We start from the raw sequence: 24,163 nt of genomic DNA, 5'->3' as shown, positions 1-24,163 counted from the left end.
CTGTGGTGGTGCTGAGTGATTCTGCGGTGGTGCTGAGTGATTCTGTGGTGGTGCTGAGTGATTCTGTGGTGGTGCTGAGTGATTCTGTGGTGGTGCTGAGTGATTCTGTGGTGGTGCCGAGTGATTCTGTGGTGGGGCTGAGTGATTCTGTGGTGGTGCTGAGCGATTCTGTGATAGTGCTGAGCGATTCTGTGGTGGTGCTGAGCGATTCTGTGGTGGTGCTGAGCGATTTTGTGGTGGTGCTGAGCGATTCTGTGGTGGTGCTGAGCGATTCTGTGGTGGTGCTGAGCGATTCTGTGGTGGTGCTGAGCGATTCTGTGGTGGTGGTGAGCGGTTCTGTGGTGGTGCTGAGTGGTTCTGTGGTGGTGCTGAGTGGTTCTGTGGTGGTGCTGAGTGATGCTGTGGTGATGCGATAGATAGAGTGAGGGCGATGGATAGATAGAAGGAGGGCGATGGATAGATAGAGGGAGGGCGATGGATAGATAGAGGGAGGGCGATGGATAGATAGAGGGAGGGCGATGGATAGATAGAGGGAGGGCGATGGATAGATAGAGGGAGGGCGATGGATAGATAGAGGGAGGGCGATGGATAGATAGAGGGAGGGCGATGGATAGATAGAGGGAGGGCGATGGATAGATAGAGGGAGGGCGATGGATAGATAGAGGGAGGGCGATGGATAGATAGAGGGAGGGCGATGGATAGATAGAGGGAGGGCGATGGATAGATAGAGGGAGGGCGATGGATGGATAGAGGGAGGGCGATGGATAGATAGAGGGCGGGCGATGGATAGATAGAGGGCGTAGGGTACTGCCCCTAGAGTACCCTATTCCTGCTACAAGCAGCACACAGCATTGATGACACATGAGCTGCCCTGCAAAAAGTGTACATTTGTGGTCCCTGAGGATTAGTTTTTGCCCCTTTGCTCTAAGACAGCAAAAGTGAGAAAGAATGAGAAATAAACAGAGATAGAGAATGTGAGAGACAAATTAGAAGAGGAGAGAAAGAGACAGAGAGGGAAGGATGACGGAGAGCAGAAAAACATGTAAGAGAGAAAGAAAGAAAAATAAGGCAGAGAAAGATAGGATATGAAAATAGAAGAAATAAATGAGGATAAATAGATATAGAAAGGAGCAAAAGAAAGGCAGTGAAGGAAAAAGATACATTAGAAGAAAATTAAAGGAAGAAAAAACGAAACAGTGAAATGAATGAATGAAAGGAGAAGAAAAAAGAATGACAGAGAACGGCATAAAGAGACAAATAAGGAAATCAGAATTGAGAGAGGAAAGAAGGCAAGAGAAAAAAGACAACAAGAAAAGGATGTGGTGTAAGGCAAGAAGAAAATGAGAGGTACAAAGGCAAAGAGAGAAGAACTTAAAATAAAATGGGAAAGAAAAAAAGGATATATTTTGTGAGTTATTAATGTCTTGAGTAGATGTTGTTTCTTGCAGTTATTGTAATGATTTAAATAAATCTGTTATATGTATGTGTTAAACAACATCCTATATAGAAGACACGACCATGATCTAAATATTAAAAGATGATGCAGATATTGAAAATACCACTAGTTACATTAATCACCGATACAAGAATATTGATACATTAAAAAAGCGTAATAGGTTATTGTTGTTGGATAGCTAGGAATGTAATTAAAATAAGAATGAACCCGGCCTAAAAGCATAAAAAGTCAACATTTTGTAAATGTCAGTGTCTTTTACTCTGCATCATGTTTGAAACGGCAGAAAGTGAGAGGTGTCTGCCTTATAGTGTAGAGTCTGCAGCAATTATGACGGTTTTGTCATAAACAGCTTTGCATTTAAAATATACAAGTCCAGACCAGCAGTGCGCAACAACTTTTAACTCCTTACAGAGTCAATAGATTTCACGCTAACAATTTTTTTGAAAGGTCAAAAGAAAAGCCGAGCGCAAACATTTCCTGAGCCTATCATATATTGGGGTACTTTGCGCATCGGGGTTGAATGATAGGATAAAATGCGTGAGCTAAGTAGTACTATGCACAAAGTGGAACGAAAGTGTCTATTGTCTATGTCCTTTTCCCATTCAACAGACACGTAATGGGTGTGAAAACTGTGGTGTGGTGAACGTAACCCCAATGATCGGATTGCGACACAAGTATAACTCATGTTACATGAAATGACAAGTTTCACATAAATACGTTCACCATTACATTTTCTTACACAGCCCAAAGAAATTAAATCTCAAATACTGATTATCCACGACAGATTAACAAAATACACATGTCAGTTAATACGTTCCTATTAATACACATTTGCGGGGGGGGGGGGTTGTGTTGGGGCGCGTGGCCGCTGCCCTGTTCGGATTTCACGGTTTGCTGGCCTGGGGGCAGAACGGCTGGTGGGGGTGCTGAGGGCGGCAGGGTGCGTGCCGCAGTGGGTGCATTTGGGATAGGGTTCGCGTGTCCGTAGGGTCGGGTTGTCTTTGGGAGGGGGAGGGGTGAGGAAGCGGCGGTGGAGTAGCGCGCTTAGGGGGTGCTCCTTGCTCCGGCAGGCTGCAGGCATTGTGCGGGGGCCTCCGGTTGTTTCGGCGTGTCGGGGGTGGGAGGTGTTGCATGGGTGGCCTTGGGGGGTCCCGGCTTCCGCTAGTGGTTTGCGGGCTGCGCGGTTTTGAAAGGACGCTATTTTGTACCTTGTTCCGCTTGCAGTTTGCGGGCTGCGCGGGGCCGCGCGCTCTCCGGCGGGGCTGCCCTGCTGCTGCGGTTGTCCTCGTGGTAGGCGCCCACGTGGGACGTGCTCGTGATGCCTTGGCGGGGCTTGCTGGGCTTGCTTGTGTGCTTCCCAGAGAGACAGGAGATTGGGAACGCGCGCGCGCGCGGTCGGCTACGATCGCTTTTCTGAGCGTGCGCGTGACAGTTTCCTGTCTCCTGGGAAGCAGACCAGGCAACAATAGTATCGCACCTGCGCGATGGCATATGGCTTCGCCATATGCATCGCAGGCGCGAGACCTAAAAAAGGTGTCCACTATTTGGTAAGCACTACTTCAGCATCTCGTGAACACAATCGGATTCCGTGGCACAAACAAGGATCACTCTGTATGCTACAATGGTAGACCAATTGCATCATTAATCATTAAAAATGCCAATATTCTTCTTTCTTACAGATCTGCGACGCTCGGGGCCGCGGGTGTTGGAAATTATGCGAATCTTTGGGGAAGTTTCGGGCCTTTACCTGAATCTACGCAAGTCCACCTTGTGGGTACTTGGGGGTGGAGCTGTGACAGATCCCTGGACCTCGGGACTGCAGGTGGCTACCAGCGGCTTGAAATATCTGGGAGTGTTCCTGTTGGAATCGGTGGGCGTTACCTGGGAACGCAACATAGTGCCTGTTTGGGAGCGGGTTCAGGCAGATGTGAAAACGTGGTCTCGGATGCCCCTCACTATCTTTGGCAGGTCCGCAATTTTCAAAATGGTAGCGCTCCCGCGCCTCTTATATCAATTGCAGAATTATCCCCACCCCATCACACCCCAGTGGTTTCGGCAGGTCAACTCTGTCTTGGGCCACTTCCTGTGGGCTGGGGGGGCTGCCAGGGTCGCACTGCGTACGTGCTTCTTATCCACATATTGTGGGGGCCTAGCCACCTCGGACCTACTGTCCTATTATCAAGCTTCCCACCTACTAATCCTGATTGAATGGTGGTACAGTGACAGCGGCGATCCGGCTTATGCCCTAGAGCGCGCATTAATGGGCGACAATACACTCCATACGATCCTCTACTCAGCCCGGCTGCGGCGGACGTTGCCTAGTGTTACAAAAATTGTCTTTGCTGTGTGGCGACAGGCGTTACGTCGCATGGGCTGGTGGGGTAGACTGACTGCGGAAACGCCGCTGTGGCGTAATGGACGGCTCCCCGAACTTACCTCGTTGTCGGGATTTGACGGCTGGGACACAATCGGGATCTCGTTGCTGGGACATGTAATGTCCGGGGTTATGCTCAAATCGTTCCAAGAGCTCAGCACGGAGTTCCATATGCCCCAGACCCAGTTCTTTCGCTATCTGCAGTTCAGACATGCACTGGCACCCAGCATTGCCAATCTAGACTCGCTTCCTGAATTTAGTCCAATTGAAGCGAAGGTCTTCATGGGTGACCTCGGGGATAAGAAGGTCTCCCGTATTTACCAAACGATGGTCACTCACTGCTCCTCCACCCTTCTTCCCCTGAGGGCGGCCTGGGAGGCTGACATTGGTCCCCTGGATGAGGATGATTGGAGGGAGGCCCTGGAATCCCCGCGGGGGACTGCCATTGCAATGCGGCTTAGGTTAATCCAATTCAACATTCTCCATAGGGCTTACTATACCCGTGAGCGGCTGTGGAAGGCAGGACTGATTGGGTCACCGGAATGTCTGCGCTGTGGGGCTGCGGTGGGCACGCTGCTCCATACGGTATGGTCGTGCCCTAGAATAGTCGGCTTCTGGAGGGGTGTATGGAGCTGCCTGTCTGAAGTACTGGGTTGGGACCTTCCACGCACTCATCGCCTAGGACTACTTCACATCCTTGAGGGAGTTGGTGGGAACATATATAAACGTCACTTGTTGTTGTTGGGGCTAGTGGTGGCCAAAAGGGATCTGGCCCGTGCTTGGAAGGCTGAGAGGGCCCCCCCACCTGAGTACATGGAGAGCCGGATTGGACTTCTGTATGGGTCTAGAACGACCAGTATTTGAAGCACGAGGGTGCCCCCGTAAGCACTTCAAGATATGGAAGAGGTGGGCAGACTATAGGGGGTTGACACTAGATCCCCCAGCGGACCCTGAGGAAGATCTCTAGACACACGATATCCAGCGGGCCTGTGAACTGCGTCATGCCTGCCATACCACGACCAAGCACTGATGCTCTCTATTCACACGTGCACAGGGTTAGGGAGGGATAACGGGGGGTAGCAGGGAGGTTGGGTATTGGGAGTTGGGGGTGGTAGAGGTGGGCGTGGAAGTTCCTATCATTTGTGTTCTCTATTATTCTGGATTGGACTCTGGTCCTGTGATGTACACTGTACTAAGATGCTTGGTGGCGTTCTCCTGACTGTGGGGAGCCACATTTCTTACTCTGCCCACTTCAATTAATAAAATTTGTTGTGAAAAAACCCAAAATGCCAATATTAAACATCTTGGCTACAAGAAGGACTCCTTGGAGGCTTCCATAGTCTTTCTTGATAAGGTATGCCTAATCTTTGGCAGACATACTTCTGGCAACACTAGGGAGCAGCTGAACGAGGGCGTACAAGGAAATCAACAGTGGGACTGGGGCGCTTGCATAATTGTACCTCGTCTCTTGTGGCTCTTCCCTTTAGCACATCTCCAAGTTCACAGTGCTGCTATTGAGCCTAAATTATATCCCTCCTATTAAGATATCTGCAATTTTGTTGGAGTGTTTTTATTGAAAAATACCCAAATTAAGTGTGCAAATATCCTTAGCAGTAAAAAAGACGTTTCCCTAAATTCAGTGTCGAGCAAGTGATCCAAATTAAAGTGGATTAGGTGTTCGAAAACTTGCACTTGCGTGCGGTCATTCGGCACCATGTGCCCCGCTCACATGATTATGGCGAGGTCTAAAACTGATTTTAAAATCAGAAGCACATTCTCTTGTAGTAAAGTCTGACCCTGTTTCAGGTACAAAGAGGAAAAGTGAATGGAGGACTAGCCATACAACCTGAAACAGAATACTCAGTGCTTTCCCAGGAACCACTGAGAAGGCAATCTTTGGCCCATATGTATGAACGAATTTAGTATTTCTTAAAGGTCCCAATCGCTATTTCGGGCCGTCAAGAAATGCTAAATTGCCTTTTGGTATGTATGAAAGGCATATGCGGTGTGGCAAAATGCCATTCCTACCCAGTAGAAATCACATTCTGCGAGTTGCACAATGGGAAATCGCAAATCGGGATTTCATGCCCGCATGTACAAGCATTTCCTAATTGCGAAATGGGCGTTCAGGAAATGCTAATAGAATCGATTCTGAACTGGAGGTGCAAACTTCAGAAAGGCTCCCAAAATGCTCCAAATAAGGTCACCCTCTGTCTAAACATTAAGCGGCGGAATGTCACAAGAAACACAGGTCTCATACTTAAAAAAAAGGTCAGGCTCTCTTCAATGTGAGCGACATTTAGTGTCTGAGTGTGTTTTAAGTAAACATTCATTTTTAAAAACCAAGTCAATGGCTGGAATCATGTATTGGCTGTTAGTAGTCAGGGCCATCCCGTCACAGCTTGCCATTAATGTCTGGATAAAAAGAAATATTTCTTGGCCAGGCGCTCAAAGTCTTTAAGATGACACTGAGAGAACGGCCCTGAAAAGCGTGGGGCCTGGGGTTTAAGGCCACCACTCTTTTGAGATGGCCCCGAAGAGAGAGAGAGAACCTGTAGAGCAGTTTCATCACCCATGGATAGGGCCACACTCCCCACACCAGGTCTGGCAGGTCTCGCAATCAACACCTGAAGCCACTATCCAACTTTTCCAGAACAGGCAGGGGGCTCAGACCAGACATGGTTCACATCACCAACTGGTCCAGCCTCCCGCTGCCAGAGGCAGGAGGACCGGCAGCAGCTGATGGACTCCTGCATCAGGCCAAGAAGTACTCCTGATGGCATAGCTGTGGTGCCAGGCTGCAGTGCTGACTCCAGAGGCCAGACCACACGAAGAGGCGGGGCAAGACTGAGGCGAGCACAGTGCTCCAGCAGACTGTGGCGTTTCCTTCAGTTGCTAGGTTTTTGTCCACTGGGTTTAAGTTATCTATTGACGCCAGGGTCACATCCAATCACCAGGCTTCGCTCTAACATTCATCCAAGAATGCAGATTGGCAAAGAGCTAGAGCAATGGTACAGCAGTGCTGCCCAGACAACCTGCCATTCACTACAGTCATGTTCATCCATTGGGGTACTAATCTGATGATTTTCTGGTGGCTGCATTTATCCTTCAATCTTGAAACTTCTCACTACCATTCATCCATGAAAAAAGATTAGCATGAGTCTAAATTTAGGATTTGAAAATGTCTGCATTTAACTCTCGTTGCAGTAATCTGTTTTATTACATGAGGCTTCATTCACACAAAATCTTTTGATTTGTCTGGAGCTGCACTCTCTTATCCATGTATGCACTATTCATGTCCACTCATTCATCTAAGACAGATCATAGGGCCACATGTATGTACCTTTTTTAAGGTCACAAAAGGCCAGATTAGCAGAATCGAGCAGTTTCCGACCAGAAAAAAGGTGTTTGCTAATGTACCAAACCCTATTTAGTGATTCGGTAATCTATTACTGAATTGCAAAACGGGTTAGCAATTTGCTATTAGGAAGGGGTGTGTTTAGAGCGTCCCTTCCTAATACTGAATCGCATCGGTATGTAGGAATGTTTTGTGACTGAAATGCAGACGCGAAACATTTGTATGTTACCACCTACTTCAAGTAGGTGGTAACCCTGAACAAATAGGAAGGGTTCTGCTGACCACAGCAAGCCACCATCCCCTTGATTTTAGTGATTCTTGGGAGAGTGGGGGAAGGCGTAAATTGTGACCTGCCTAATTAATTTTAATGAGGTAGGTAGGCCGATTTGCGACCCCCTACAAATTGCAAACTCTTGGAGTTTCATACATTTGTAATAGCGATTACCCAACTGCGATTTGCAGAAAATAGCAATTATGTAATTGTTATTACAAGTGTTGATACACGTAGCCCATAGTGTCTCTACACCAATGATGTTCACCACCATGTCCAGATTATGTATTTACATCCATCCATCCATCCATTCACTAAGCTGCACTCTCTCATTCTTCCTAGACAGAGCACCATGCATGTAGACCGATGATGTTGTGCACCATTTAAAGGGTCCTGTAAGTTACTGGTCGTGTTCGTCATAAATCAATCAAATAGGATTTATAAAGAGCAGCTAATCACCCAATACGGTACCCAGGTATTCATCAACCCATTCATCCTCCATGCGCTGCTTCATAAAAACTTTAAACGAAAAGCCATTGCGTGCCTCTGGCATGTGATGAACGCGTGCAAGGCCTGAGAGCAACTCGGTGCTATGGGAGGGGAATGAGTCAGAGATGAGTGCCTCAGAGCCTGCCCTACCAAAAGGTAGATTAATCTAGCTCACTAAAAAGCAATTTTTCCAGCTTATTGAACCAGCAGTGAACTTCTGTTGAGGTATGTGCATCTTTAAAGGGATGTATGACGTTATAACGCATACTATTACTCCGCATACCATTACAACGCGACTTTTACTCCGCATACCGTTACAACGCATAGCGCCTTGGGGCGCTGGATAGTGGTAAGTATAATTTTCTATTCCAACTCCAGTCCCCGTGGACACTAGGGAAGGTGTTGGATAGAAAATTAAACGTATTCCCTATCCTACAGCGCCCCCCAGCGCAATGCGTTGTAATGGTATGCGGAGTAAAAGTCGCGTTGTAATGGTAGTGCGGAGTAAAAAATGCGTTGTAACAGGTGTATACCTCTTTAAAGAGCTCAGGACCATAAGCGTACATTGTGCGATTTCCTATTAGGAAATCACTATTCAGGAATTTCCGAATAGCGAATGTGACTCTGTAGGAATCGCTATTAGGAAATCACAGTTTACATACATTCTGTTTTGCGAATCCCAAATAACATTCTACGGATTTGCTATTTTAGAATTGTAAAATCGGAATTTCATACATATGGGCCTTAGTGACAGATTTCATGTGCTCTTTCTCTCTGGTACTCGTTTGCTTGTATATTACTTTAGTTACTAATGTGCCCCCTTGCACCATTATGATTGCATGTGTTTGTCCAACAATGCGATCCCCAATCCCACCCACCCCCCCTCCCTCCCTCAGCATGGCTACCTAAGTATGCACAACCCCGGCTAGTAAAATATTTAGCTGATCTGGCTCACTTCTTGTGGCTACTTGGCCAGTATTACATACTCCAATGATTTGATGTATCTGTTGCTATCTAAGCACTAACTACACCCCTGCTTTCCCATTCTTCACCTCACAGGTAAAGCAATATACACCACAGTGATGGAGCCTCAGTTTAGTTATGCGCACAGCTGTCTTCAGGCCAATTTTGGTTCAATCCGTCCACTGTTTGTTTATGTTCTTGCTTAACACAAAATCCTCATCATAATTTAAATGAGTAATAACACATTTAAGACAAATGCCCCGATCGTTGTCCTCCTTACGGAACAACCAGGGTAAAAAAAAACATGTTCAATCTTACTAGCATGTTTTGTTTTTGGGAAGGGTGTTGTGCTGATTCATCATACACAGGCAAAGTTAAGAGCGGTTCAAAAACACTTTCCGGAAGATTGAATGAAAAAAAGAAGCATTTCCACATACAAACGAGACGGGAAAAATTGGGCTTAAAGAGCAGGGGCTACCAAAATGAAACAAGCATTTGCAATGCCATAAGTCTCACCCATGGAACCTTATAAGTGTTTAGCGATGCAGCATATTATCTATTGTATTATATTAGCTATTAAAGACATTAAAGTTTATGGTAAATCATCGCGATTGAGAGCACTCACATACCACCACTCTCACAACCCTTAGACTATCAGTGTATTTAAGTGTTGGAAAACTGTTTAAGTGTTGACTTCACTGTACTGTTATAGTGTATTAGTCAATATATTTCACTATATTTTAAGTCATTTAGTAGTGGTTTTCAGCTCGCCTGTTAATAAAGAAGCTTGAAAGTTATCATCAGTCTAACCAAATGAATTCTATCATGCTTTTTTATTCTAATATGCATGATTGTTTGAAGAATTGTTGGGGGTTTGTCCGAAACCTAGTGTTCTAGAAGCAAAGTAAACTGTGCCCCCCCCCCCGAAATTGTCAGTTAATTATTTCTTTGGCTCATTGTTCGAGCCCAGAAAGAAAGGCAGGTTGTGATTTATAAATGAATTTGTTGGTATGTTTGAGCAGATATATTTTTATCACACTTGTATTGGCAGGCATGACTGGGAAACTGTTGGGTTTAGTCATACTTTTCAGAGAAGAGCCCTAAGGAAAGCATTTTCACGGAGTATGACCCAATATGTGTTTTAGCTAACGGGACGTGCATATTTTGTCACAAAACGGTTCATGGTTGCTGCTTTCGTTTTGAGCCACAAAAAAACTATTGAAAAATTACAAGAATGCAACAATAAAAAATGTGAAAACACAGAAAGGCTGTAAATTGACCATGTGTTGTTAGCTGTAGGTAACACGAGCAAAGGAATCTGCATAGCTGCTGGCACCCCGGCGCTACTGAACAATAACTAAAGCACACGGAAAATAAAACAAGCCAAGGTGTTACGGGAAAGTAATACAACACCAGCAATAATGTAAAGTCCTAAAAAAAATTGGGGATTCAATTTTACTTGTGGAGAAACTTGGGCATCTCCTTAATTAAAAGTATGTTCTTCCAGTAAAAAAAAAGTCCAGCAGGAGGAAGACGAGAAGCATTGACCACAATGTGCTTTGCGTTTCTTATTATGCATGAGGGAGTCAGAGTATCTATGAATGAAGGGGTACACTTAGAGTGTAGGGGTTATTGAGATTGGCACAGAAGTGTAGAAATAAAGTGATGTCTGTAAATGCCAAGATATTGGAGACTACAATACAGAAGCTCGAGCAGACTCGGTAAGGCTGTAACCATCACTGGTACTGCTTTAGGGCTACTAACAGACCATTCGCCGCACAACAGGGATATATTAGAAATATATCTAATTACAGGGAGATAACCTGTTTTGCTCGCAGTAAAGTGTCAAAGCGTCACCCACAATCGCACCGAAAGCAAAGAAGTGTCACACAAAAGCAAACGAAAAACTTGGTAGCTATGTAGATTCAAGTTTATAAAACGGGATAGTAGTGTTTACACTAAATTTAGAGCGCGTCCAAGAGCACAAAGCTTACAGTCCAAGATATATACCTGAAACATATTCCTACTGAGAAGATCAACAATGGTCATCAGTGAGCTTAAGTTTTATAAATGATGTACAGGCAGGTGCTAGTTTGGGACGTTAGTGGTTTTTTAGGTCTCGCCTTTTCCATTCCGAAGGAATGGGAAATGGCGAGAATTCAAGTGCTCAAAATACACGTGAAACCACGGGTTTTTTCGTGCGGTTTTCATCGAGTTTACGTGGCCACAGGCACGCGCTTTTGGGCCATAAACATCTGTTCCCCAGGTCCCGCACCTCCCCTCTCTCTCCCCGCGCACAGCCTTACTTGCATTTCTCCTCCCCCTCCCCAGCCAGCTTCCCCCAGGCCGTAGCAGCACTCCTCCCACACCTTTGAAGTGAAGCTTAGCTTCACTTCAAAGGCCCCTGCTGCTTCACACCCTCATCGCAGCTCTCCCCGCTCGGCCCCTCCCCTGCCCGCCGTGTCGCATTTCTCCTCCCCCCTCCCCTTCTCTGCCTTCCCTCCGTCTTGTTCAATTAAGATATTTTAAGGAAATGTCAGCTCTGATCAGTATTCGGACATATTATACCGTTTATATAAGAACGTGCAGACTTTCATTTTTTTTAAAAAGGTTGCTTTCCACCATCGCTGTTACCGGCATTTCCCTTAATACACCCTCCAACACCAATGCTGTGTTCTGACGCTCTGAGCTCAGCACGCGCCACAGTGAGCCTCTTTGTAAATAATCCAGCTGTGAACCTCGCCTTAGTTTCTGTCCACTTCTTTTGTTCCATTTTCTGCTTCTTGCCGGTGCCTTTCAGCACCGAAACTGTACCATGACGTCTTCAAACTGTCATCTGTTCCAAGCTGCCTGCGAGCAGCCGGATTCCTTCCGTTAGGGAAGTCCTGCCATGTCCAGAGCATGAGCCAGGTAAACTGTTCGTTGCTTGTCTTCTTTAGACCTGCATGACTGCAGTTAGGCCTTTTCTATTTTGATCATCAATCAAACTACAGCTGGCTTAACGCTAGCAACAGGAATCTTCTGTACTGTTTCCTCGGCATTGCTCCTCCCGTCCTGATCATCCAAGAAGCACAAATGTATTCCAAGCCATGTTGAACTTGCTTCAGTTTCAGGCCGCCAGCAATGCACCACAGAGATCTCTTGAACATGGCAACTCATGGCCAAGCAACTAATGCCTATACACGGAGTTATGCTGAAGAAGCATCTAGTAGGTAAAATACATATAATAAAATTAATTCCTTTTTAAACAGCAAATTCAGGGATTATTAGAAAGTGAACCAGCTCTGCGCCTTTAATGTTTTCGTTATCTAATGTCTTGGTTGCTTGCAAGCCATCGCCTGGCCCTCTACCTAGTGATTATAATTCTGAGGCTGGTACAAGAAACAGCAGTTATTTAATAAATAAAAAAAGTTAAATTAAGTACACACAGAGGTGCACGGTGTACAAATTCATTGTGTATAAAGTGATGGGTCCTGGATTTTTTTCTTTTTTTGACAGCCATCAAGATCAATCACTGCGCATATGCTCTCAACACATATGTAATTTTATGCATTGGATACAAATATTTTGCAAGGTTAAAGCACAAAGTGCGAGAAAAGAGGAGTGCACAAGGCATTGCAACAATGCTGATGCACTCATACTGTTAGCTATTTAACAACGAGGGAAAGGGGATACTGTAAGTGACAAAGAAAATTATGACAGAGAGCGTAGATTACACGGCACTGCAATTGATTGGTACAATTTACCCTCCAACCCAGAACCTGTTTTCCAAACTTTACCCCTCACCGTCACACCCTCACTCACCCCCTCATCCTCACCCCCCCTCACAACCCTCTCACCCTCACTCAGCCTCTCACCCTCTCACCCTCACACACTCTCACCCACCCTCACACACTCGCACACCCCCTCACCCTCACCCTCACACCCCCTCACCCTCACCCTCACACCCCCTCACCCTCACACCACTCAGTGCTACAACACGTATGTGTGTGTAGGTGCAAATGCAATGTTCTTGGATTTTCGTCACAATAAAATACACTGAACATAATCTTCACAAAATTTATTTACAAACGTTAAAGCTATTGCCATTATAAATTACAATAACTTTTATTTAAGTATTAATTATTAACAAAATTAAAAGCCATTGCTATTTGTAATATCAATACATCTAAGTCACGTAAATACAACACACATTGCATTACAAATGCTATAGGTGTCACATTTGCGAAAGTTAAAACTATTGACTTGTAACTGACAAAGCTATTATTTTGCTATTTTCAAAACCAACACATAAATTAAAAAAGTGTCATTTACAATACCAATCGCTCAAACTTTCCTAATGCAAAAAGTTAAAAGTATGGGCATTGTAAATCACAAAACAAAAAAATAAAATGTCAACTTTCCTACTGCGAGACCTATTGGCAACGCCAGTGCTTGTTTGTTTTTGCTAAACATATGCAATATCTGCTGGGTTGCCCCCCCTCACAGCCCCACCCACACAATCTGCAGCCGACCCAAGCCTCTTTGAGCGAGCCCTTACTTTGTACTTGGATCCCGCCTCATCTTTAAGTGTGCAGATCCTCAAGTAGGCAGCAGCACCCTTGTCCCCGGACTTGCTCTGGAGAATACTGTCTGCCAATGGACAGCACAGCACGGGTGCCTTTGCCTTGGTTCCTCATGCCGAAGGTGGGTAGCATACGGTTAACGACCTCCACCTCACACTGCAGCTTCATATGCCTCAAGGCACACAGAGACAATGCTACCTTAATCCCACGATTCACTCAATTACTGAACGCTCGGGAAAGAGGGGGACCTCATCAGAAAGTCAGCCCCGGGCTCTCCCGTCTCAGTGTGCAGCGCAGGGTGGAGCTTTCAGTGGAAGCTGAGGCTGTAGGGTTTTGGACTACAGAAACCAAGGTAGAGTAGAGCCAGTCATACAGCAGTCAACCTGTTCAACACGTGTTTTCTGGCAAAAGCAATGGTCACCCACCGAAGAAACACAGTTTTTAGACATCAGTTCATTACGAAGCAAGTGTCTAATTTGGGTTATGAGTAAAGTAACATTGGTAAATATAATATTTGCAAAAATAAAAGGAAGGCGAACATACTTGTGTAGGGGTTAAATCTGAGGCGGGAGCGCAACATACTGGGGACCAACCATGCCTTCAAGGCCATCGAGGGAGCAGTTTCGGGGCAGTGATCTTGCCGTCGGGAAGGGAAACAGTGCGCAGGACCTGTAACGCCAACTGCAAGCTAGTTAAACTAGTTGCGCGAGCCCGCAAAAGAAAACCAAGGCACTCTGCAGAAAACACCATAGAGCAGACACGTGGACACTGTTTTTACTCACTCAAAATGCTTAGGAAGGGGATTCCAATGTTCCCCATATCTTGCAGGATAACTTTTGTGCACGCTTAGTTACAGCCATACTGGATGATGACAGCTTGCTAAATCTGGGCGTTCATAAGCTTAGGATGTTTAAACTTCCATGAGCCCAAAATGTGGCTGTCCATTCAGTTCTTAACTTAGTTTTGTTTTCACACATCAATCCACCTGAAAACGTTTCACTCGTTACCAGTACTAAGAAGATACCTGATAAATGAGCGGTGCTTGCTTTTCTGTGCCCTCAATACCTCTAGCACTTTTCATTCCTTGAATTCCCAGAAGGTCTTAGCTCCTCCACAGCCAAGCTGGTCCCTCCATTAAGTTCTTCCGCACTGGAGGTGGCAGATCTTTTGCTTTTCTGGAATCAAATTTCTCACTCATTTTTTCGCAAGCTCGGCTCCACCTGCATGAATCTGCTTTCAGATCTAAACTTAGAACAGTCTGTTTGGTGTTCTCCCCTTTTGTCAATTTTGACTCTCCTGCAACAAGTTGATGGATGGAATACTCAAATTCATCTCAGCTACAGGCAATTGCCCGGGCTGCATCCCAGTCCATTGTTTTTTGCCCACGATGCCACCTTAGTTTGGACCCAGCAATATGCAAATCAGTCTTGATCTGCTCCAATGGTAGATTCAATCCCGAAAAGCCAGGCCAGGTCCTCCCTGAACCAGAACACAAGCAACCCACAACCGGTTTTGTACTGATTAGGCCTCATAAGCCAGGTGTAGCTGTGTCCCAGCGGCTCTGTGAGCATGGGACCCACGTCTGGGCATGCCAGTCACACTAAGGAGCCGATTACGATCTTGTTAGAAAGGCCTCCAGACAGGTTCCGGAATGAGCAAATCCGATTCGGAGCCTATGTTTCCGACCGAATCTTCCCCCGTTCCGAATTACCAAGTACAATGCGAAGATCTCGTCCGCGTCGACCGAATCGTTACCGAACCTGATCCTGATCCTGTCAGTCCGACTTGTTCGTAGCCGAATCGTGCCGCGCAATGGAGCTGGCTTCCGAACGAGCGAACACGATGCGCGATTCGGACAGCCGTATCGACTCGGTCTCAGCTAGATAAAACGGCTGTGGAAATCGGACTTTGGGGGGCTGTAGCAGGCCCCCCTTCACCCGGGGCCCTCTGAATCGGTCCCGTAAGGGTACCCATGGTCCCCCCTTTCCATGCATGCACAGTGTGGCGGCCACTATGGGGTGCCCGCCACAGGGTGTACGCTTTTTCCCCACCCACCCCTTTTTGCTATGGGAGCCTGTGTACGTGTTCGGTATACAGGCTCCCATAGAGTTCAATGGGAGTCCGAGCGAACAGAGTCTGTCAATTCGCTAGGAAAGCCCTCCGGATCCGAGTCGTGCGAGATCATAACCGGCCCCTTAGTGCGTCAACTGCAAAAAGGTGGATGGATGAAGTGCTTTATTTAATCTCAGCCACTGGCAATCAATCAGGCTGCATCCCAGTCCATATTTTTTCACCCACCATGCCACCTCAGTTTGCATCCAGCCAAATGCAAATCAGTCTTGACCCTGCAAAATAACGATGGATTGGGATGCTGCACAGAGTAAATACCAGTGACTGGAATGAATATCAAGCATTCCATCCATCGTTTTTAGTATGCTTTAGTTTTGATTCACCAGCACTAAGATACCCTATTTCAGACTGAGTGAGTGGATTAAAATAGATCATGAGCAGTCCAAATTAATTATGTTTATTACCAGGGGGCACCAGCCTAATTAAAAGTAAGAGGCCCTAGCTGGAAGGACCCCTTGTATATTTTGGGTAAAATGTAAAAGTAAGGAGTCCATGGAGACGGGTTAATCAGGAAGTCTGCTTCATGTCTGTTAATCGAGTCCTAGGCCTCAGTAGCTGTTACCAATGATTGGATCCTTGGTGTGAGCTTTTAAGTGGGGTCAGATTCAATAGAAAGGTCATATATTCCATTTCCCAATTGTCATAGGCATTATTGGTCATGGTCTGTTGTCATTGCCATGGTTAGTGAAAACTTAGATGGATTACGTGATACCGAGCTCTCACAATCAGAATCGTTCTGTCTTGAAAAAACATTCAAAGGCGAATTTTGCAAAAGAGCTGGTGAAGTTTACTCGTCAACTGGAATGGGTCTTCCCATGGTTTGGTTCAAATCCCAGACCTTTGTGCAGTACCTCTGCTTCACCTTCAGTCAGGGCCCTAGTTGAAAGGTTAAAGACTATTGGTTAGGCTCCTGGTGTGCATCTGGGCTTCCTGTTGTTGCCAATGAACTTGTTAATTCCCTCCTACTTCCTCTGCCCCAGACTCTGCCTAAAAAAGGTTGGCCATGAAACATGTTGACCTGACCACATGCACATTAAGGCGATCTTGGTCCATTGAGCCCTTATAGAAGCCCCTATTCATTTTTTAATCTGCCAAGGGAACCATAACATTAAAACTGTTTTGCATCCCTTAGACAGTTTTAATCCACCTTTCGTTGTAGCATCATTACGGCTAAAAATGAAACAAATCTCTGATAAAGAGCCCTCTTGAGGGTCATGTAGGGCATTGCAGCACAAGCCCGAAGGGGAGCGCACCCTATGAAGAAGCATGACATCCATTTGGATGTGTGAGGGCACTAAGAAATAAATCACCAGGATCCATGAGATTCTCCAGCCTAGCTTCTTTCCTTTCCTTCTCCTACAGGAACAGTATCTTCTTGATATGGTGATTATGTTTTAGGAGCCTAGGTACTCGACCTTCATTAGCTCCCTGTACCCTCCTTTTGTGTATATAATGTTAAAAGTAACCAGAAGTTTTCAAAAGAGAAATAGCTAAACTATGGAATCGGAAGCCCCCTCAGATGTGCAATCCCCAAACAGGGAGAACCAAGTAAATGTTGGAGCCTAGGAGGATAGATAGTGAAACGGATGCCGACACATTAAACAAGAGCCCAACTAATCACTACATTATATGTTGCTTTTATGAAAATGGATTTGGGCATGTTGAATGTAGGGTTACAAACTGGCTTAATATCATCAGGGACACAGCAATCCAGTCCATTTTTGACTTCTACAAACCTTTGTATGCCAGACTAAAATGAATTAATGAAAAGACATCTGTAAGGTGCACAATGGTGCTAATAAGAATGCTGAAATGGAAACACCAAGGAACAGCAAGAAACATTGAACATAATAGTTTTAGTGCCTTGCAGAAGGCAATGTTGAAGGATTACAATTCTCAATACGGCTATCCATTCCATTTATTTACAGTAATGAAGAAAGGCCTGGTTCTGTGAAATTTGAAAGCACGGGCAGGTTGGGCGATAGAGATCTGAGTGGAGCGGACGGAAAGTTACGCTGGAAGAGTGACAAAGTCCTAGGACATTTTACTCTAATTGATTAATTGAGGTGAATTGAGGTGAATCATGACCCCGACTCACAGTATGCACTGGGTTATGAAACTAGTCAGTCATAAGGCTTTATTTCGATATAAAACATATCATAAAAGCATCACATATTTAAAAAACACATTTGTACATAAAAAAGATTTTTCAAGAATGCATTTACACCAAATTTTTGTTTTTATGAGCTTTAAAAACAAGGAAAATAGGGCAATAAATAAGAGTTTTAAAATACGAACTAAACACATTGAATAAGCCTTTTTGCTCTAATAGACCATGCCCAAGATAAAAACTTTGCAAGTCCACAAACAAACAACGGGCATGTATCTGAGATTAAAATACGAAGTGCCTCATTAGAGTGCCTCGTGCCCAAAAGTCAACATATAGGTTTAAGCCACATTTTCCTCGAGTTCACATATGCCTGACAAGCAAACAGGATGTGGGCTACAGATTCAATTTTGGTTGGACAGGTAGGGCAAAAAGGTGTTGTTTGGGTCGGGGGCTTCCAGCGAGCAGTTAGGGCGCGCACAGGAAGAACCCCCACCCTAAACCTAAAATACAAGGCCCTATCTGCTGGTTTGCATATAATATCTAGGTAGGGTTCCCGGGATGGCAGATCTTTAAACCTCAGGAACTCTACCGTTGACCTACCAATAGTTGAATCACTGCTGATTCTAGAGGCAACCCATTTCCAATATAGCATCTTTAGGGTTACCTTCGGGGGGAAGACCGGCTATCCCAGGCTTCATTGAGGCCTAATTTACCAAGCAGGGATCTCAAATCTTTTAGCCACTTTATTTTATGCCATCCCGTCATTGCCATGACTTCTGCTAACCCCTTTGTATACTTAGCCAGCTCTGGTACTCGCCACAGCCGGGCCCATAGTAGCAGCGGCCGTAGTTTTGCCAGATCTTGGATACGATGACAACCTAGATCTAGCAACAAGGGTAGCATTGGAGTGCTCTGCGGGAGTGACATTAGGTCTCTTAAAAACTTATTTTCGGACTTTGTCAAGTGGTCTATGTTGGAAGTACCCCACAGTTCTGCCCCGTAGAGAGCTGAACTGACTCCCTTTGCTTTATAAATGTCGATGACAGGGGCAATCGGTCTTACGAAGGAGGACCGCTGTTCCTTAAGGAGCACCCCCGTTACCCTCTTGTGGCTTAACAACATTTTACAAAGATGTGGGGTCCACTGCATGGTATCTAAAATTCGAATACCTAGGTAGTCAAAGACAGTGACCCTTTCCAGGACTACCTCGTTTAATACTGGTGGACGGCCAAGTTTTTTCGGGGGGTTCAAGACCAGGTACTTTGTTTTATCTGTGTTTATTACTAAGCCTCGTTGAGTACAAAAGTCCTGGAAGTTGTCTAAAAGGCTTTGGAGTCCCACTGGGGTCTTAGATATTAAAAGCGTGTCATCGGCGAATAGGAGGGTTGGGATTCGTTCCCCCGCCAGGGATGAGGGGTATGATGTTTTTTTTAACAAATGCTCAACTACACCATTCACGTAAAGTGAAAAAAGAGTGGGAGCAAGAACACATCCCTGGCGGACCCCTCTCTCCACCGGAATTCTGTTGGTTTTTTGACCCTCAGTGCCCCACCTCACTTGCGCAAAGTTTCCTTTATGGAGCCTCACTAGAATGGACAAGATATTGGGAGGAATCCCCATATCAGCCAACACTCCCCACAGGCGTTCTCTGGGCACAAGGTCAAAGGCAGTCCTTAGATCTATAAATGCGAAATAAAGACTGCCTTTGCCTACGACAACCACTTTCCAATAGATTAGCAATAATCTAAAGGCCTGCTCAATAGTCCCGGTGCCAGTCCTAAAGCCCGCTTGGTAGTCGGAGAGAATCTCGTTTTCTTTAGCCCATTGCAAGATTCTCTCGAGTACCACCTTTCCAACTACCTTTTGAGTGGTATCTATTAAACTTATTGGGCGGTAATTGGAAGGGTCGTCCCTAAGCCCATTTTTAAAAATGGGGACGACCTCAGCCCCCTTCCATGATTCGGGGATGGCGGCACCATTGTCAATAGCAATGAGGATAGAATGGATGAGCTTTCCTCATTTAGGCAGATCGGAGCGGAGCAGATCCCCAGGGATCCCGTCCGGTCCAGCTGCCTTTTGGGGCACTATACAACCAATCGCATATTCTACTTCCTTAATTGTAAACGGGAACAAGATTTTTTCTCGTGGAAGTATAAGGGGACTACACTGTGCAGGGCCAGTAGTGACTCCTGTTTGGCATGTATACAGTTTGGAAAAGTGGGCGAACCATACCTCACCAGTGATGTTACATGTGATGAGATCGCTAGCAGGCTTATTCCTATTTCGTATGGTGCTCCAGAAGCGACCCGCATCCCTCCTAGCACTAGCCTCTTTTAGTGTTTGCCAGTACAGATCCTCCCACTCCTTTTTTGCATTTGCTGTCACCTGGTTATATTCTTTCCTAGCTTGCTTGATCAAGGGTTGAAGTTTTGCCTTAACTGCCTTAATTAAAGCATACTTCTTTTGTCTGTATTTGGGTGTATACCACCCCGCTTGAAACACAAGCCCCCGACTGGACCATAGTGGCCTTGAGGACATGGAGTCATGTGGTAACCTTAATTGAATGAGGTGATCTGTGAGAGGTCTGGTTTTTCACCACTCATCATGTGAAGGGCCCATCCCTAGGAGTCTCCAACCTTTTCTATAAGAAGAGCTACTTATGTCCGATAAAAAATTATCCTAGTACTGTTAGTGTTGCAATAGTGTACACACCAGACAAGATTACATTAGTGACCACGCTATACTACATTACCAGCCATGTTCACCTCAGTGCATCAGGCAGAGTTGCCAGTAGCAAAGTGTTGTCAATCTGGGTACCTACAACGTAGCGGCTATTCTTGTGGCACCAAGATAATAATATTCACAATAAGCCTCTGCATAACTACATGATTTATAATTGAAATACTAGTTTTAAAGATATTTTGGAAATTCAAGAATTTTCCTCCAAATATGTTCTGAGTTTTGATAATGCACACATTTTTGTCTTGAATACACACTTTTCGATTTGGGTAAAAACAGATTCAGCCACGTAAAAGCTGTTTTCTCCTAACACCAGTTCTGAAAAATACACACTTTTCAATTCTGCTATACATTTATTAAAGTAGCCAAATACAAGCTTCTAATTTAGTCTGCTGAGCAGCACACAGGAAAGCTACTCACAGGCAGCTGGAATGCTACCAGTAGCTCATGAGCAACTCGCTGGAGAAGCCTGCTCTGTTGTATAGTAGATACATCTGTGCTATGACTGCTGTGTGAGCTGTATACATCGGACTAATATGTTTTACTAAAATGAAAACAGGCTCTTTGAAGATAAACACTTTTGTAACCCTCATTCTATATATAAAAGTATTTACCTTTTCTTCTGAAGAAACCGTGAGCTTGTCACTTGATATCAAAGTGCAGACTTGGTCCAGGTTTAGACTGAGAAATTCTTCACCTAACATCACATCCGGAAAGTGCTGTTCTGTTCAAAACGAAAAGAGTATGAGAATAAACCCAGGACAAAGCCTGCAGCCCAAATCCTGTCTTTATTTATTGATAACATTAAAATATCAGGTTGCTTGTTCTTTTATGGACTTGTGCTTGTTAGACTTGTACAGTGACTGTCTCATATTCTCACAGCGAACACAAGATATATGAATACAATGCAATTTAGCATCAAGAACATTTTTAGAAACCTGTTCGTATCATCAATGCAAAGATTTGTTTTAGAAATCTGCTTCTTTTTGTACCAGTTTAGTACTAAAAATCCACAACACTATCCCCATTTCTGGATTCATGTTTTACCCTTTCATGATACTGCACACCCGTTAGGTCTATGAATGCAACATTTTAATCTTCCTCATTCCATCAGCTGCTCTAGAAGATGAAAAACAAGAATGACAAAACTACCGGCCGCCTGGATCATTCCCCCTATGAATTGTAAAGTGCTTAAGAAGTGACCTCAGTTTGTAACTATTGTGATTCCCTTATTCAGCTACATTCTTTGTGTATTTGCTTAAATGCTCTTTTCTCCTCAACCTATTCAGTAGAAGATGGTGGTTTCCAACTTGTCAATAACAAACATTACATTTAAAACTCTTCAGTTATCCCAGCAAGAACTACCTAAATGAACTGTCACAACATTGGATTTTTTATCCGGTTATAATGTTCCATGTATATAATGTTGGATATTACATTCCAAGGAATTGCTTATGTATTGAAGACAACTCAGCATGTCATTAATCATTGACAATCTTGGACTAAACGCTTGCTAAGGGAAGAAGTCAAGGACGATTCCGCAGCTACATGGACTCTTGAAGGCAATCGGCCTTGTGAGTCCAAACTGGCACAATGACCTGCGACAATGAACAGACTGAACAAAATGATGCAGCAATCCACTACTCGCGACATGCGGAAAGATGGGAAATAACTGGTCTTACCAGGGGAGCACACAGGGACACCATAGTCTGCAACAAAACCACTTGACTAAATCCGCCTCATAGCACATGCCAAATGAGGTACCATAGATAAGCAATGCCAAACATAATAATGGAATGGTAAGCTCAAATTCCCTCAATGTCTATCACCTCCTCCCATAGCATGAACTGAAAAGGATGAAGAGAAAACTACCAACATATCCACAGAATAAAAAATGACAAGAACACCAAACAACAACAGTCTGGAAAAGCCGGCACAGAAAAGAACAAAGTACCATCACTCATTCAGATTGAACACTACTCGACTCACGAGCAAGTTCAAATAGGCCTCACCAAGAGAAGACAAACAAAAATTAGAAGCATGTAAGATGTCCAACCAAATAACGGGAGGGCATCTCAGACGAAGGCACAACCCGGATTACATCCCGGCGGCCATATCTTGGGAAGACTAGGTTCTAAAAAGACAGAGGGTGCTGAGCCAAAGGTCTACAGGCCCCTTCAACCAGGCGGACCATGGGGCATATTACTGCTAATACCTAAATACAACTGATTCATCATTAACCGTATGTATACAAGATAGATACACAGATTAGGTGCGTCTTTCCAATCATTTGTTAACCTCATTTCTAGGTTCCCAACCGGAGTGGCAAACATGGGGCTGGTCCCCATGTGGTCCTGAAGAAAAGGTGTAGGGGACACCTTGAAACATGTCGACAAGATAACTAGGTTTTTGATCACATTAATGTTCTAATTCCTATATCTAACCCCTTTTTATTATACCAACTAGAGGCAAGAATAAATATGTTGGCTTACTAGATAGGTATTTTTAACTCACTTAATCACCACTCCACCATACACCGCACCACACATAGTTTCACCAAAAAGTACTCCTACGTATCCTTCACAAGTCGCAGCACGCCCCAAGCAGTAGATGCTTGGGAAGCCCCAATGATGAAGTATGTCACCTAAGGGCAACCTCTGGTGAGTGAGGGCACTAAAGAAAATAATTTTCTTTTCCAAACAGGTATACCCAATTGGGAAGACCTGCTATCACTTTTCTGACAGGCTAGCTTCTCACAAATCCATTGACTATGGGTTATAGTGTAATAATTACCAATACCCCAAACATAAGCCAGATGACTATACAAGGAGATTCATAGTCACCCTCTCTTAACACGCTTCAAATAAGACACAAGTCCTGGTTCTAAACAAACTACTATGCCTGATGAGCAACATAGCCCAGTCAGCATTCCCTTGAGATCCAAACCATGGACATGGGCATGCATTAACAACAGCTATCCCAGGCAGGAAGCCTCACTACTCCAATATGTGGATATCCCGCAAACCACACCAGCAACCACAGTTTAACTTAGTCTACTTCAAACAAACATGTTGAGTCCAACAATGTCTCACTAAAATGCAATAAGGATTCGGACAGAGAGCAACCAGTCTGAAGAGCTTTAGTCAAAATGTTAGTTTTAGTGTCTGCCAGGGACAGAGAGAATTCCAGGACCTCAACCGACTCGCTCAACACTCTCTTGAAAGACACATTTCTCAGAAGGCACTGCAGAGAGGCAATAAGGAGTAACTGCCCGAGATGTGCTGAAATCATATTGTGTCCGGAAAACAACCAAGGATTCCAAAAAAGAACAAAGCAAATTCCCCTCATATCTACCTTTGAAACAGTGAAACTCTCAACAGACTTGAGAAAGAAAGAAAGAAGGGAGACTCAAAAGATAAAAGCCTTTTATTTCCCAAGAACAGAGCCATACATGGAGCCTTAGACTGTGTTGGTCTTAACTTAGACGTCACAAAAGAAAGCAAGGCCTTTGGCGACACAAGAAAAGCCACAGAAGTAGTATCAGGATTATAGATGAAGCTGACTGGGGAAAGACTGCCGGCAGAGGCTTGGTTGAAAAAATGTCACGGACTCTTTGGGGCCAGGTAGCATATGAGTGGGATACGGAGAAGGGCACAAGATAGTTCGTAGAGCCTTGGTGTAAGCCACCGACTCAGTGGGGTTAGCACC

At 44.8% G+C, this 24,163-nt stretch overlaps 1 protein-coding gene across 3 annotated transcripts in view; it reads right to left on the bottom strand.

Annotated features, from left to right (window-relative positions):
- The window catches only part of KLHL3 (kelch like family member 3), a 574,547-nt gene that overhangs the window by 203,926 nt on the left and 346,458 nt on the right, over positions 1 to 24,163 (bottom strand). For 2 of the 3 annotated variants that reach the window (XM_078653303.1, XM_078653304.1), the window contains exon 6: positions 21,070 to 21,179. In XM_078653303.1, coding sequence (XP_078509429.1) covers positions 21,070 to 21,179 — 110 coding nt within the window. The remainder of the gene's footprint in view (positions 1 to 21,069; positions 21,180 to 24,163) is intronic. The other variant, XM_078653305.1, reaches the window with a different exon arrangement.

This window comes from Lissotriton helveticus, chromosome 7 (assembly GCF_964261635.1).
Source record: "Lissotriton helveticus chromosome 7, aLisHel1.1, whole genome shotgun sequence".
NCBI classification, from domain to species: domain Eukaryota; kingdom Metazoa; phylum Chordata; class Amphibia; order Caudata; family Salamandridae; genus Lissotriton; species Lissotriton helveticus.
This window is presented reverse-complemented; position numbering and strand designations above follow the sequence as displayed.